At 41.3% G+C, this 15,941-nt stretch overlaps 1 protein-coding gene across 1 annotated transcript in view; it reads right to left on the minus strand.

Annotated features, from left to right (window-relative positions):
* Nucleotides 1-6,454: 6,454 nt before the first annotated feature.
* RAP1B (RAP1B, member of RAS oncogene family) overlaps nt 6,455-15,941 on the minus strand; it is a 77,725-nt gene continuing 68,238 nt past the window's right edge. Inside the window, exons 6-8 of the mRNA XM_074942086.1 lie at nt 12,629-12,772; nt 10,951-11,066; nt 6,455-7,971 (exon numbers count right to left, since the gene is read on the minus strand). Of these exons, the coding sequence (XP_074798187.1) occupies nt 10,980-11,066; nt 12,629-12,772 (231 nt within the window). The 3' untranslated portion in view covers nt 6,455-7,971; nt 10,951-10,979. The remainder of the gene's footprint in view (nt 7,972-10,950; nt 11,067-12,628; nt 12,773-15,941) is intronic.

The raw sequence follows: 15,941 nt of genomic DNA on the forward strand, positions 1-15,941 counted from the left end.
CCTGCGCACGCGAAACAGCTGATTGCGGGAGGCGTGGGGAGTGAGGGGGAGGTGCTGATTGGTGGGGCTGCTGGCGGGTGGGAGGCACTGGGGGCTGGAGGCGGGGGAGCTGAGAGGGGGCTGCTGATGTATTACTGTGGCTCTTCGGCAATGTACACTGGTAAATTCTGGCTCCTTCTCAGGCTCAGGTGGGCCACCCCGTCATAGAGCTTGCCTAAAGTTAGGTTTCTTGCCTTTGACTGCTTGCTTTGCTGCTCGCTCGGAGGCTTTATAGGTGGCAACTTCTTTTTGCAAAGAGTTATTTTACATCACTTTTCTGGCTTCTCTTATTTCTTTCTGCACCTTCTTGTTAAACTACCATTCTTCATGAGACTGTGGTCTACCCAGCTTAGCATGTCTACATACCATCTCAGCTTCTCGGATCAAAATGTTCTTAAAGTTACACCACTCTTCTTCCGCTGTTCCAATTTGTGTACCTTTTGGCTCAAACCTTCCAGCTGTTTCCTTAACCTTATCTGCAGTCACCCCACACAATCTCCATATCCTGATGCATGTCTTGCTGGTACACAGCTCATGCCGGACCATTTGTCAGTTGCAACTGTTACCAGTGGCTTGTGTTGGGGTGTGACCATTTTTGCTCAGGTTAAGTTTACAATCCTTAACCTCCTCCTCTGGCTCAGTTAGGTTAGCAAGAAATCTATTTGCTGCTTCAGTATGTGCAAAGATGACTTTCTCTTCTCTTGAACCAAGTGTTGGCATTTGCCCACTGATTACCTAAACACCTGTCAAGCAGTGCAGCGTCATCTGCATTCTGCAATCCCAGTGCATATTGTCCCAGTATCTGGTCATAGCCTGATCAACTTGAGCCCGTATGAGCAATAATTCCTATGGTCTGGCCATATCTTCTAGTTTCTGTAGATCCCGCCTAACCTCTTCCTCAGGACAATGTTGTTGTGGGACATATACCAGCACCACAAACAACCCTCAAGTCTTTGCTTCTATTCAGCTAGTCATTAAATGGTCATATACCTTGATGATTTCCTGAACAGTGTTACCATTTGTTGTGAACCACACTCCTGCACCATTTCTCCTTCCACTACCACTTGTGTAGTAAAATTTACAGCCCAGACCCAGTTCTTGAGCTGCATTTCCTAACCATCCGGTGGATGTATATGTGGTCTCCCCTGGTCTCTCCTGTCTTGAGAAAATTTATTCAGAGTTTCCTTCTCCTTGGTAAGTTGCCTGCCACGGCTAACAGACCCCACCTACTCTGACCAGCCTGGTTTTAAAGCACCAGATACTTGCCTTTCACACCCCACACTTTTTGTTTAGAATACCTGCGGCATGAGAAAGCAAGTAGGAGAAGTTTGGTGATCAGCAGCTGTGAGACACTGGCTATTTGGAGCCTATTTATAGGGACTGAGAACTTGACTCAGTCTGACCCCAGGCCATGGCAACCCTTTAGGAGGTATGCCTCAGTCCTTCATCTATAAAATGGGGATAACAGGACTTCCCTGCCTCTCAGGATAATTACATTAAAGTTGTGAGATGCTCAGATAATGGGGGACCATTGGAAGACTCTCTGCACCCTCTACTATAATGGAAGTGATAACTATGCTCTTGTACTAGGCTCCAATTATATACTTTCTATAGAATCCGTTTTACATTATGTATTGCAAAGTGCTCTAGTTTTGTGTAAATACTCTACATTTTTATTTCTTCATAATGCTTAAGTTTGATAAACCCTGCTAATCTTTACCTGCTGGAAGAAGGATCGACACAGCTGTGTCCTAATGCATGGTTTTTGAATTCATTAATGAAGTGTATAGTTTTAAAAAAATCTTTCAAGTGCTAGTTTACAGCATATGCTGTGGCATCTCTAGTAACTAAGGTCTTCTGATTAGTTGGGGGTAGTCTTAAGATATTGAAAACTGGTCTGATTAGATTAAAAATATTGGGTTTTCAGAGCTGCTGGCCTAGCTTTCCCTAGCAGTGTCAGGAACTTGTAGCTAAATAGTGTGGGAAAGAAGAGTGTTTCTTACACTTACTAGCCCTTAAACCAGCGGTGGGGAACCTTTTTTCTATCAGGGGCCATTAACACACACAAATCAGCTGTGGATCACAGACCGCCCCGTGGCGGGAGGTGGGGAGGCTCGGGGCTTCCTCTAGGCTCTGGGGTGGGGCCAGAAATGAGGGGTTCATGGTGCGGGAGGGGGCTCTGGGCTGGGGGTTGGACTATAGCAGGGGGTGAGGGCTCCGGGGTGGGGCTGAGGGGTTTGGGGTGAAGGATGGGGCTCAGGGCTGCAGTGCAGGAAGAGGTTTGGGGTGCAGTACTGACCGGAGCCGCCAGGGGCTGTTTTTGAGCGGGTGCTCCCATTGAAAACCGGATGCCTGGCACCCCTACAGGAACCAGTGCAGCTTGTTCCACAGTGTGGTGGGGGCTGAGTGCTCCATAGACTCAGCCAAGCCCACAAACCCCTGGCTGCTCTCCCGCTGGGCCCCATCAGCAACCCCATGGCCTTCAGGTAGGGGCTTTCGGGCCTCTCCCTCACTGGTAGCAAAACCTCAGTGCAGTATCACCTGCACTGCATTCTCCACCTTGGCCCCCAACACAGAAGTGAGCAGCAGAGGGAATACAGAGGCCCCGGAACAAGAAGGGAATACAAATACCACCCTCCAAAAAAGAGAATGACACTCAGGGATAGCAACAGGATGGGAGGTGGAAGTGGAGGGATCAGGAATGAGATTGGGATCCCCAATGGCTAAGCTGTGGTACCATCTCCCTAGGCACAGGGGCTGACTTGGCTGCTGTGGGGCCCCCTTTATGACACCAGGCTTGGATGCCATGATGGGCTTGGTGCTCACACCCTTGGCATCAGGTTGGACAATAATTGATTTGGTACACATGGGAATGACTGTCTTGATTCAGGAGGGGGCCCCAGAAAGCCCCAAACCTGGCTGCTTGGCCCTAGCCATCTCCTTAGTGGCCTTGAGCAGGGGGCCAGCTGCAGCTGGGCACATGGAAAGAGCAGAAGCTGCCCCCATCATCTAGAGCAGGGGCAGTGTCCCACGCAGTACACTGAGAAAGGAGCAGCAGGCCCTGTGATGGACTTGGGGCCCAGATCAAGGCCTGCTTCAGAGTGTCATCCTCCACCTGGGCTAAAGGAGTTAGATCCAGGGCCACAATCTCCTGGAAGATCATATGGAGACCCCAGCCTGAGGGGTCCTCTCCAGGAGTGATTGAGGTGAGTTCCATCTCAGTGGGGTGGGGGTAGAGGGGCAGATGGCAGAAAGGTGGGGGGCTTCCCCTATTAGGGACTCTGAGGGGGGGACACCTCTGCCCCTTCTGCTTCCAGAGCTTTGTGAGGCAGCTCCAGTAGCTGGGCTTTCTGAGGGGGCCCAAAAGCAGGCCCAGCGGTGGGCCCTCCAGATGCCTTACAGGAGACATCCTCCTGCTTCTTGACAGGGAGAGGCTGGACCCACATGTGATGTTGAACTCTCTATGATTTTATGAAAATATGCTAATGTGTGAATATAATGTAACTGAAATATGCTTCATGCAAAAGGTCTCTTGTAAGGTATCATTATAAAGCTTATAATCTACTGAGTGTGGTCATCCTATTTGTATAAATATATCACTCTTGTATCTGAAACTAGACATATAACTGAGGTCCTATTGTAATTATGCAAAGTGTGGGCCATTAATGGTAGTTTGGAATCTTGATGGCTCACATCAACTAGGACAATTGACTGCAGATGGCTCTGTTTACTTGTAAGTCTTCCTGTATACCGGAAAGTGGGTAATGAAGTCTTACAGTGACATGTGATCATGTCACCTGAACTTGAATCCATCTTTAACCTGGTGCTTTTCCATTTAGAAGGAGGGTTGGGAACCCAGAGAGGGGAAAAAGATTCCTACCTTGTGCAAAAGCTATATAAGGGGGTGGTACAGAACAATGTGGGCTGCAGTCATGAGAGATCCCCTAGCTACCACCTGAGCTGGAACAAGAACTGTACCAGGGGAAAGGATTAGACCCAGACTAGGAAGGAGTCCAGTCTGTGATAACTTCATCTGTTTCAATAAGCTGAGATTTTTATCTGTATTCAGTTTTCTTACTGTACTAGGCTTAGACATGAACGTTTTATTTTGTTCAGGAATTCACTTTGTTCTATTACCTGGAACCACTTAAATCCTACTTTTTGTATTTAATAAAATTTTTCTTACTAATTAACCCAGAGTAAGTATTAAAACTGGGGGCTAAACAGCTGTGCATCTCTATCAGTGTTATAGAGGGATAACAATTTATGAGTTTACCCGCTATAAGCTTTATACAGGGTGAAATGGATTTATTTGAGGTTTGGACCCCAGTGGGAGTTGGGTATCTGAGTGCTGGAGACAGGAGCACTTCTTAAGTTGTTTTCAGTTAAGCCTGCAGCTTGTGGGGGGATGTGGTTCAGACTTGGATCTGTGTTTGCAGCAGGCAAGTGTGTCTGGCTCAAACCAGGCAAGAGATTGAAGTTCCAAGTTGGCAGGGAAAACAGGCTCAGAGGTAGTCTAGGCACATCAGGTGGGTTTCTGTGATCCAACCAGAACTTATGCTTGCTGCACTTCCTCTCCTCATAGCCAGTACCCAGGCCTCTAGGGTATCCTTGGAGGGCTGACCAGAAGGGGAGGGTGTGGTGCAGAGTGCATGAAAGATCGGCTCAGGGGAAGCAGAGATGGTCTCCCCCTGAGGTAGCCCAGGAGAGGACCTCTCTCTCGTCACCACCACCTTCTTCTCTATATACACCTCCTCCCACCTGCCAGAAAGGCTTTTAACAAGAGCAGCATCTGTCATCTTGGGTGAGCATGTGAGGGAGGGCAACCCCTGCACCCAAGCAGGATCATCAGCTGGGGGAGGAGATGGGGAACTAGGTGGATGGGGTCAGCAGCAGAAGCAGGGCCTACACCCTCCTGAGCAGTGCAGGTGCTGGACACCCCTCCTCACCAGGCCAAGAGACAGTCCCTCTGGATGTTCCGCAAAACCCATCAGAGGAAGTACCAAGCCTTCCCTAATGAATGGACCCGGTACAAGGCACCATGAATGACCCCTCCAAGCTCCCCTTGCTATGCAGTCTGCCAGCAGAACAAGATGACATGGCAGAGAGTGGGGTCCTTAGGGCGCAGCCTGAGAGTGCTGAAGGGCAGTGTTAGGGAGGAATGGTGAGATGGAGGTGAAGACACATGTACACCTAGGTCCTCCAGGGTTTGAGGGGCACAAAAGAGGTCACCCCTGAGATGCCTTTCTCCACCACCTCCTGGGCAGCAGCCTCTGATGTCAGGTAGAGGACCTTCCCATACATCTTGGAGGCTGCTTCAAGAGCCCCACCACCCATGACAATGCTCACACAAGTTTTGATGTGGGGCAAGGCAGCCCCCAGGAAGCAATGGATGCTGTGCCTCCTGGTCAGGGTAGGACAGGGGGCCTGGCCCCTGTTGATGTTGGATGAGACAGTGGCAGCAGGGGGCAAATGGCGATGGGGCAGCAGACTGGAGTTCAGTCACCTGGGCATAAGCTCAGGGTTCCGATTGGCAGATATGCTGAAATTCACAGCTGGAACTGAAGTCAATTAGAGCTGGGCTTTGAACATACAAAGTGCCTCACAATGCTAAGTACTCTGAAAAATTAGGTCCTGGTCATCTCAAGCTGGGTATCCACAATTAGCAGAAATTTTTGACCTTAATGTGTGCCTCAGCTTCCCATTTTACAGATGGTGGTATCACATCATTCCCTCACCCCATAGAGATGTTTTAAAATTAATGTATGTTTGTGAAGCACTCATATTACAGTGATAAGTGCCACAGAAAGCCCCATGAGGAAATTATTCAAACCCTTAACTGAAAACTGAATTATCTGCAGTAACACACGTTGACAATGAGGATAAAACAAAATATTGGTGCTCACTAAATGAGCAGTTATTCATCTATTCTGTGTACTGACCGAGGAAGGGGTCTTGTGGAAAAAGCAGTACGTGATAATGACATGTAAGAGACAATCATAATGCATATACAAATAAGGGGCTGAATTAAGGTGGCACAGGCAACCTTAATTCTACTATTTCCTAACTAAGTGCTTGACTTTAAGGTTGCAAAGTGTTTAAACTCTGTGAGAGTGAGTGAGAGCGCGCGCAAGCTAATTCTGGACCTAGCATGGCATAAATATTTATTAGAATAAGTAAGTTTGCCCAAGATCAAATAAAAGTATGTTTTAATCTAGAAAGAAGCAGTATGTTAGTCCACTTCAGAGAGACTTTATAGTCATAACATGCTGATTTTAGAGATAAGGTAATTGTATAAAAACACAATAGTTAGGTAACACTTTCAAGTACCCCAGCCACCGAACATCAAACCCTTTTTATAGATCGCTTCCTTTAGTAAGTGTTTTTTCCATAGGGAAAGAAAAATTCAATGTGGTACCACTAGTGCTCTGAACCTCCCACATGTCTAGGTAACACTAGACAACATTTGTAGTCCTGGTCATCAATGGGCACTTACTCACCCATATTAAACTGGATGGATTCCTATGGCCTGTGTTATGCAGGATGCCAGACTGTATGATCATAATGGTTCCTTTTGGTCTTAAGATCCATGAAGCCTCACAGTGCAAAATGCACATTATGTTTAAACTTGTTAAATCCGTATTTACTGGCACTGTTAAAACACTACACAAAACATTCAAGTAGTAGATAATTGTAATGCAAGCCCTTGCATGGCAATCCAAATTTATTGAACTACTGATGCTAAGTCATACAAAATTGCACCACTTTTAATTAAGGCTTTTAGTTTACATTTGGCCACCTCAAAGCAGTTGTAACATTAGGTTGGTCAATTTAAATACTGTGGCTCCCTGTTGGATATACACACAATCTTTACACCCAAACGTTAATTCATACAAAGCAACAAGGCATTGTTAAATAAATCAGCAAAAGTTAATTACTGCAACTTAGGCCCTGTGACCAATTACACATGATTAAAATTACTTCCCACATTCACATCCACAGTACTCTTCCACCATTTAACATCTCAACCAAAACGTTACACATGTAAAACAATCACTAACAGGCAAAAGTACTAAAACCTGTATATTTGGTATTGCAAATACACTTATGCATGAGCAAGCAAGGGAATTAACAGTGAGAATCTACAGCTGCAGAAGCCTGAAAATGATTTACAAAATTGTTAAATCATTAAAAAAATCATTTTAAAATATACACTTCTTGTTGTAGACCCCCACTGTACACACAACTATAAACATTGTTCCCTATGTAAACAAGGAAAAGGAAACATACAATAAAAGGTTGAAAAGTCTGGACATTTCCTTCCCAACAGATATTAAAGGCAATGTCTTTACTCAGACATACTGAAAGGACTCTTATTTTAAAGACTAGATCACTGTCTCCACAGGTTTTTCCTAAAATTAAAAAACTAAAGCTGTTGTGTTAATCAAAGCGGTTTTGTATAATAAGATGATGATGATCCTGTATTTCTTTAAAAAAAGTTACAATAAGCTACAAATACCGATGAAGCAAAGTTATCTGGAGTAGTCTATATAGGAGCTCTTTGGACTTTCTTTTATTATGCTAAAATAGTGGTGCTTTCAGGATTTACATTATTGTACTCTCCAATAGAAAGTATGGGGATTATTGAAGTATACAGTACACAGTTTTCATACATGTACAACATCGGTGGATGAATGTCTCTTATCAGTAATACTGGATGTAGGCTCTGGTTTTACCAGTTGCATACAGTTAGAATATTTATAAGTAAAAATCTCTCGTGACACTGGAAAGTGATTACAATGTGCAAACTGATGTAGTAGCTTTCATCCACTTCTTAAAGGGTACCACCACAGGAAAGTCCATTTAAAATGTTGGTAGGTTTAATAAAGTTGGAATGCTGGCACTGTTGAATTGGGCAACAGTTCTTCAGACCTGTAATGATGAAACAGGAGATTAGTATTAAAGCACAGTTTTCTAGGACTGAAGAGTTCTGCATCTCACAGTGTAACAAAGGTGAATTAGTAAATTTTGAAAGTAGCATTTAAGACCCTAACTCAGCAGTGTTTATAGACCCAGTGACACCAACTTCAAATCTAATGAAATTTAACAGTGAAATATAGTAATTTTAAGTGCAACTTGCAACAATAGGTAAAGAGTTTGATTTAAATTATGTCCCTTTAAAAAAATAAATATCCATTACCTATTACTAACACCCCCCCCCCGCCAAAAAAAATCAGCTCTCAAAAGTTCTGCATTTGGTCTGAAATAGCTCACGCACACGCTTAGGAAACAGGCCTCAGCTTTCACACTGGAAAGTAAAAAGTTGTAAGACATTTATACCAGCAACTTTTTTCTTTAAGTCATGTAAAATGATGCATTTGACAGATTTTGGATCAGGTACAATGGAAGATTATAAAAATTGTTAAAAGGGCTCTGAGAATTAAGGGTTTTTTTTAAAAAACTTTCCGAAAATTTTTATAGCACACTTAACCCAACCCTTCATGAACCGATTTAGTTCAACAAAATAGTTTAAGATCTTTTTCCAAGTGTATTTTGGTCAAAAGCAAAATTTTACAAGTACATTAAACACAATTTAGTTATAAAAGGGACCTTAGAAAAGGAAGTCAGATTGGTTGAGGAGGATATTGTGAGAAAGGGAGACTAGCTTTATGGGCCAATCAGCCAATGTGTCACCAAAACTGAAGTTTGATAAGTGCATTTTATTACTTGTGTACAAGTGCATTACCTGGCCTTTTGCCTCAATACTCTAAAGTCATGGGTATTTACTGTAATTGGACACCTTTCACTTTCACCCTTTCAATGAAAACAGCCTTGGAAGTTGCCTCTTTAAAAGTTTCAGAAAACTAATCAGATGGAGAAGTTATAATAAATTTTGAAATGGGAATGTAGCATTATACAGGAAGAGGAACAAAAAAAAAATTCTACCCGAAGAGGTACCCCAGGTTTATTAAAAAATAAGTGTAAATTAAGTGTAGTTTCTACCTTTGTACCTTCCTTGTTAAATATTAAGAAGCAATGAAAAGCAGGAGTTTAAGTCTTCCTTTAAACATTTCTTTCCATGTGCTCTGCCTACTGTGTTGAGTCACTAGTGCAGTCATGTGAAGAACTAATCTCTGACACTTGGATTTGTAAAGACATTAGACAGGGAGCAAAAAACCCAAACAGGTGGATGCTGATGCCCCTATAGGCACACCATTTGTTAGTGTGAATTTAATGGGATTAGGGAAATATAGGCAGAATGCTTTTAAATGACCTTAAACAGTAGCATCCATCATTTGCTATTAGAACCTTGTGATTCTGATGTAGAGTGATTGAAGTGGTGAGACTATGCAGCATCAAAGTATCAAACCCCCAATTTGTAGTACCAAGTTTAAAATTTCAGTGACTCAGCCATGAACAAAAATCCTTCCTGTTTGCTCGATTCTTGGATAAACTCTACACATGATTGAGTTTAAGCAGATTAACTTTCACTTCTGTACCAGCTTGCATTTTACACTGGTGATGAGCCCAAACCATGCAGTTAGGGTATGGATTATTATTAATGCACAGAATACTACCACTTCTACCAGAGTTCAGGGGGCATCTATCCAGGGTTTTGGTCCAGACCCATCAGTTTACTTTTTTCTTGCCAATCTCTCCAGATGCTTCTGGAACCAAACAAACAATCTCAAATTTTATTTGGATTCAGACACTTCACTCAGCCTAGACTGTTTTTTGGCCAGATACTGGAAAAGACAAGACCATGCACGGTCTGAATTTTAAGACAGGTCTGCATGTTATGATACTAATGATAACATAGCTCAGACAGCAAAACTCCCTCCACTCACACAAGCTTCAAATACACTGAGTGGGAGGGATGAGGCAATCCTGTACCAGAACACCAGAAAGAACTACTGAAATGCAATCCTATCCACTTGAACAGGCTATTGAAGGGGAACAACACACCTGAAAGAATCAAGGTGAACCAGTGACAGTTATCCACTGACAGCACAACCACAAGAGTATAGCATTGTCTCCATATCCAGGCTGAAAATGCAAGTGACCAGGAAAAAGGAAATCCGAGGATACCCTGTGATGTCAGTGACTCACCAATTTCTCAGAAATCTTGCCAAAAAAAAAAAAAGTGCAGGCTTGAGCTTGCTCTTAGCTTTCTTAAAATAAGGCATTAGTTAATTGTCACGCCAAAAAAAGTTAATCTAGTAAACCAATAGCTCCAGGTAAAAAAAAAGTTTCAAGGAGTGATGCATATGAAACATGATTTTGACCAATAGCTTGCTTCCAAATATACACATTGCAACGTATCTCTTAAAAAAAAAATGAACTCCTCCTCTATCAGGAAAATGTACTCTTAAGTTAGGGAAACCTACGCAAGGCTCTTACAGTCCAGAGCAAGTTGTTAAATATAGCTTAACACACATTCTATAAGCCTATGTACATATTTACAGCAAATCACATAGCAAAAGATGACATTTTACTGTAGTATACTACAGTCTTCCAGAACTGCAATTTTGTCAGTAAGATACATTTTGTTTAATCGGACTTCATACAAGTCTGCCTATTTTTGGCTAGCTACATTTAATGCTTTAAGATATCTCATATGATATTTACATTTTCTGATGTCTATGCAAGATTGTTTCTTTAGCCAGTCAAAAGATTTTGGTCCATCAGTGCGAGACGCATATCTTATACATGCCTTTGCATTTGACTCTGGAATGGCAGAGCCCAAAACACTATTTTAAATACTTCTATTTCTATGTACAAACCAACCAACCAACCTCAGATCCTATTTTGCATTCCTATTCTTTAATAGCTAAATTGAACCTTTGAAAACGGTTAGTGGTAGCTCAACAACAAAAAAGCTGAGAAAATTAAGAAAGTGAGTGAGCTTACCTGGCTCAGAGCTACAATACATCTATGAATTAAAGTAGCTGACACGATGACTTTTTGCGTGCTTTTCCAGGCACTGGAGTTTTTCTGTTAATTTGCCGCACCAGGTCATAAAAGATCTGCGAGCACAAGAAGTTCTTAGTTTACGCAATTTAAGCCACTTCTCCGACTTCTAGCCTCTAAGCTTTTCATGCGTTTGTTCACTTAAAAAATGTGCACGTTTAAACCTTCATGTTTTGCGATCTATTTAAAATGTGAGTAGATACCTATTTGTTTTCTGTCTCCCCCTCTAGTTAAAGCTGCCAAGGTATAATACTTCACTTAGTATCAAAAGCAGCTTGTCTTGCAGGCAAAGTTTCCTGTATCCACATATATTTGAACTGTATTTCACACTCCAACATGATTAACTACATGCATCATTTTGATTTGTAATTAAGTGTTCAGGTCAAATACAGTGGACAAAATTGAGCCATAAGCAGTTTGTCCTTTTTGTAGAATTACTCCTTCTAAAGAGATAATGTCCCTTTAAGAGGATTCTACTAGAATTCTACTGTATATTTTAGAATGTTACATGCTTTTAACCAGTCAGGTATAAATTACACATTTGATAAGATCCATCAATTTAGTGTTTAAATATGAGAAAAAAATCAGTACTCAGATATTAAACAAGTTATTAAATTAGACTATCCTGATTTTTAATCAAAATAAAAGTTTCATTCAGCAGCTTCCTCGGGGTAAAATGCGGCAATAATTGAAAAGCTCATAGCAAAAAAATGCATCAACTAGGACGGAAAGTGTAGGAACATATCTAATTTGGAATTGTACGAGGACTGGAATTTCGTGAGAACACTAATTTAGATGCAAGTCAATCAGATCTAAATACTACAATTAAATAGCATGTGCTTCACTTATAAATAAGGTTCTTCCTCCTCTCAATCTCTGAACATCTTGAAACAAGTTCATAGGTTGTAGCTGCATTAGTTAGTTCCCGGGGCATTTTCCACATTGGAATATAGTCTATTCCTATCCATTTCTACTGCATGAAGTTCTAATCCAATAAAAAGCATTACTTTTACCATTAACAAAATGGATTTATCTATTGGCTAACAGGTAGTCTCCAGAAATTCTAAATAGGAAAGTATACATATTAGCTGTGATATAGTTTAAAATTAGATATGCTTAAGGCCTACAAGACCCCAAAAGATCATTTATATTAAACACAATTGGTAACGACATTTGTACAAGACATTTCTTGTGGCAGGGATACTCCCTACTGGTCTCCAGAGAAGCTACCCTGCAGCTCCATCTCTATCACAAGAGTCAAAAAACTTGAAAAAGCAAGAAATCAAGTGTTCTGCCCAATGTGTTTTCAATGAACAACTGAGTATAATAATGAATTGCTTGCATGTTCGGTGAAAAATCTAACAAGCAGAAATGAAAGCAGTTGCAAGCCCAAAGCCTTAAAGTTTATACTAAGAAACCTAGCTGTTTACAGCTAGCAAGTCTTAATTACAAACATCTGACAATGTAAAATTTCTTGCAGCATTAGGGTACAATTCTGCCCACTGAAATCTAAGGGAACTTAACATGAAGTTCAGAATTTTGTCCTTAGATAGCAAGAAGCAGCAGCAAGTTGTTAGAAAAGCAATTCATTCATTTTTCATAAGGTATTAAGCCTTACCTCATTAACATTTATTTTTGATTTTGCAGAAGACTCTAAGAATGCACAGTTATTCCACTGCCTTGCTAGATTTTGTCCTTGCTCCTTTCCCACAACTCTTTCATCTTCCAAGTCACACTTGTTGCCAACTAGAATCATTGGCACCTAAATAGGACAGATATTTTAATTTATATATAAACTTAAAGCCAGAAGCTGAATTTCAACCGATGGGGAAGGGAGAAGAGAGAGAGAGAAAAAAAGCAACGCAAGAGAAACCGGATATCTTACATGAAGCAGATTTTGTGCTACTTGTTAACAGTTACATCAAGTCACTTTGATTTGAAGATGATCAGGTTACAGAACTGTAAACTGAACTGCTGATTATCCCAGGATCTGGTCACATGTGCAAAATACTTCGAGTTCATTTTATTAATCAGCTCAAGCTATTCACCCCAAAGCCTCTCTTAACTGAAGACTGCCAGCTGTATTCAGCTACTGAAAAAAAAACTACTTCACTGGTTAAATTACAAGTTGAGACCACACAGCTCCTGTTCAAGTTTCCCACCCTTTCTGAACTTGAACTCTGACTTCAGCAGTACATGTGAAGAGATGGAGGGCAGCAGTTGTATGGGTTTGACATGTTTTACTACACTGTAGTTACTGTTTTTTTCAATGTGTACAATGGTTATATTTCTCATAAAAAGCAAACACCAAAAAAAAAAATTCTTCCAAGCCCCCAGAACCTTGTTTTCAGCCACATTATGGTGGAAAGCTTGCTCTTGCACATTCAATCAACCATGTATAAACTGATAACCACAGTATTAGCGTTTTGCTCTAATCTGAGGCCCACATCAAGAGCATTCACCCCCTCTGGTGCTGACCTTATGTAAGTTCTCTAACTAGGTGGATCTTTGTTCTGAAAGGAGCAATGTCATTACTTGACTAAGAAGCTTCCACATATAGATGGAGTTTCAATGAGCAACTGCGCTTAAGGAAAGGCCTATCTGGAATTATCTGGACCACGATACCCTGAACACAGGCCTAGTGCTTTTTTTTGGGGAACAATGAGCGTAATTAACCACTGGAACAACTTAAGGTTTGTGGTAGATTCCCCATCACAACATTTAAATCAAGACTGGATGCTTTTCTAGAAGGTATGCTTTATAGTTCAACAGGAATTATTTTGGAGAAGTTCTATGGCCTGTGTTATACAGGAGGTTGTGTTAGATGATCAGAGTGGTCCCTTCTGGCCTTGGATTCTATGAATCCTCCAGGTCCTATTGGACCAGGATTCTTTAGAAGGTATCTGTATTGTCTAGTTTGTATCACTGTGTAAGACCCTTCACTGCACTTACCTGAATGGCTATCCGCAGTATGCAATATTTGCTTCAAGAAATTTAACAGTGAATTATTCAATTCCCAAATTTCACATTTACCAGAATGTTTACAGATACAGCATGAACACAGCCAGTTGTGTTTGGTCAGTTAACACATTCAATACCTCATCTACCCAAGAGGTCTACGAACACTGCACAGTTTCTTAAAAGCATTTATTTTAAAAAGCATTAAATAGTGTCTTAAAAGTTCAGTTGAATCGTGTTAAAGCACAAGGATAAGGCCAAATATAGAGCCTATTTTTTGGTTTTTAATATTGAATTTTAAGTTCATTTCCCTAACCCACCAATGCTCCCTCTCACCTGCATACATACCTATTCATTCCTTTCAACTACTGCCAAGGTAGACTAAGTGCAGCAGTAATCACAGCAGCATGCCTTACTCAGAAGTAGGAGTAAGAACATATTCTGCAGTGTGGAATAGCCAAATTCAAAGAAAGACCACCAGTGAAATAAAAAAAACCCCAAGTATCTCTCCCCCTATAGTATCTGAGCAACAAAGAGAACCTGCTTCAGAGGGTAGGGAAAGGTATTCATTCTTCTTTCCCAGCTCTTAACATTCAGAAAGACCCCTCCACTCTAAGCAGCCAAGAGGGAGAAGTAGATTGGGCTCTGAGTGTATAAACTGCACTGTGAGCCATATATGGCCCTCTAGAACTTCACAGATATTAATGGGACTGTAAACTGAACACTCTCGAAGGTTTCTCCTGTGTGCTCAAAAGCCACATGATTGTGCTCAAAAGACAAAAATCTAAGAAATATTGATCTGCATCCCTCTATTTCTCCCTCAGAAAGGAACTTACGAAAGTGTCAAAATTTCCTACTCTAATCCTCCAAAAGTTAGCTTTACGCTGAACTGAGAACAGCAGTCCAGGTGCCTCTGAAGTATTTCAAGCAAGACAGCTAAAGGACAAGTGAGCTACCCCTCTCTAGCAGCTGCAGTATTTTTCAGACAGCTCAGAGAATTTACTTTTGTTAGAGGAAAAAATTAGGAGCCGATTTACCTTCTGAAGAGATAATCTATCAGATGCCTGCAAAGTTTAGCAACTGAACAGGAACAGGGAGAAGGTAGAAGCAAAGGCAGAAAAACCCAAGACCTGTAGTATGTGTTTTACACATGAACAAAAGGAGGGAGTAGAGAAAAGATTCACTATTTCCTTTGACACCTTATTTACATAAGTTGATGTTAACCATTGTAATAAGCCTGAACCCATGACAAGGTTAGTGATGTCACATGCATTTTTAATTTAAACATGGTTAAGACATCAAGCCTCTGAAACCAGCCAATTAGAATATTTTGTCGAATGCCCAGAACCATGATGTTGAGTTGTTACTGTACCAGTACATGCCTTTGTTTTGCTCTAGTAATAAGGCAGTCACAAGAGCAATTAAGGGAACTCATTCAGACCCTGCAATTAAGATGCTGTGATGCACACTCTCTCTTGCGCACATCCCCTCTGATCTGCTACCCTGTGACTTTTACATTGGAGACAGAGCTGAAACATGACAACAGCAGCAAAGGTAGCCTGGGAATAGGATAACAGACAACCTCTAACTGTCCAACAAGAGCTGTGGCCTCAGTCAGAACAGTGAACTGCACCCAATTTTTTTTTTTTTTGCAGGCTTATTTGCCCCCCCGCAAAAAGACAAACTGGAATACAACAAAAAATTAGGAGTGTCCTGGGAAAATACGAAAGAAGTAGGGCTGATCCATCACAGTTCACTCACACAATTAACTCAAAAAAATTAATCGTGATTAATCGCAGTTTTCATTGCACTGTTAAACAATACCAATGGAAATTAAATATTTTTGGATGTTTTTCTACATTTTCAAATATTGATTTCAATTACAAGTATACAAAGTAGACAATGCTCACCTTATATGCTTATTTTTGTTACAAATATTTGCACTTGAAAAATGGCAAACAAAAGAAATGGTA

Source organism: Natator depressus, chromosome 1, assembly GCF_965152275.1.
Source record: "Natator depressus isolate rNatDep1 chromosome 1, rNatDep2.hap1, whole genome shotgun sequence".
NCBI lineage: Eukaryota > Metazoa > Chordata > Testudines > Cheloniidae > Natator > Natator depressus.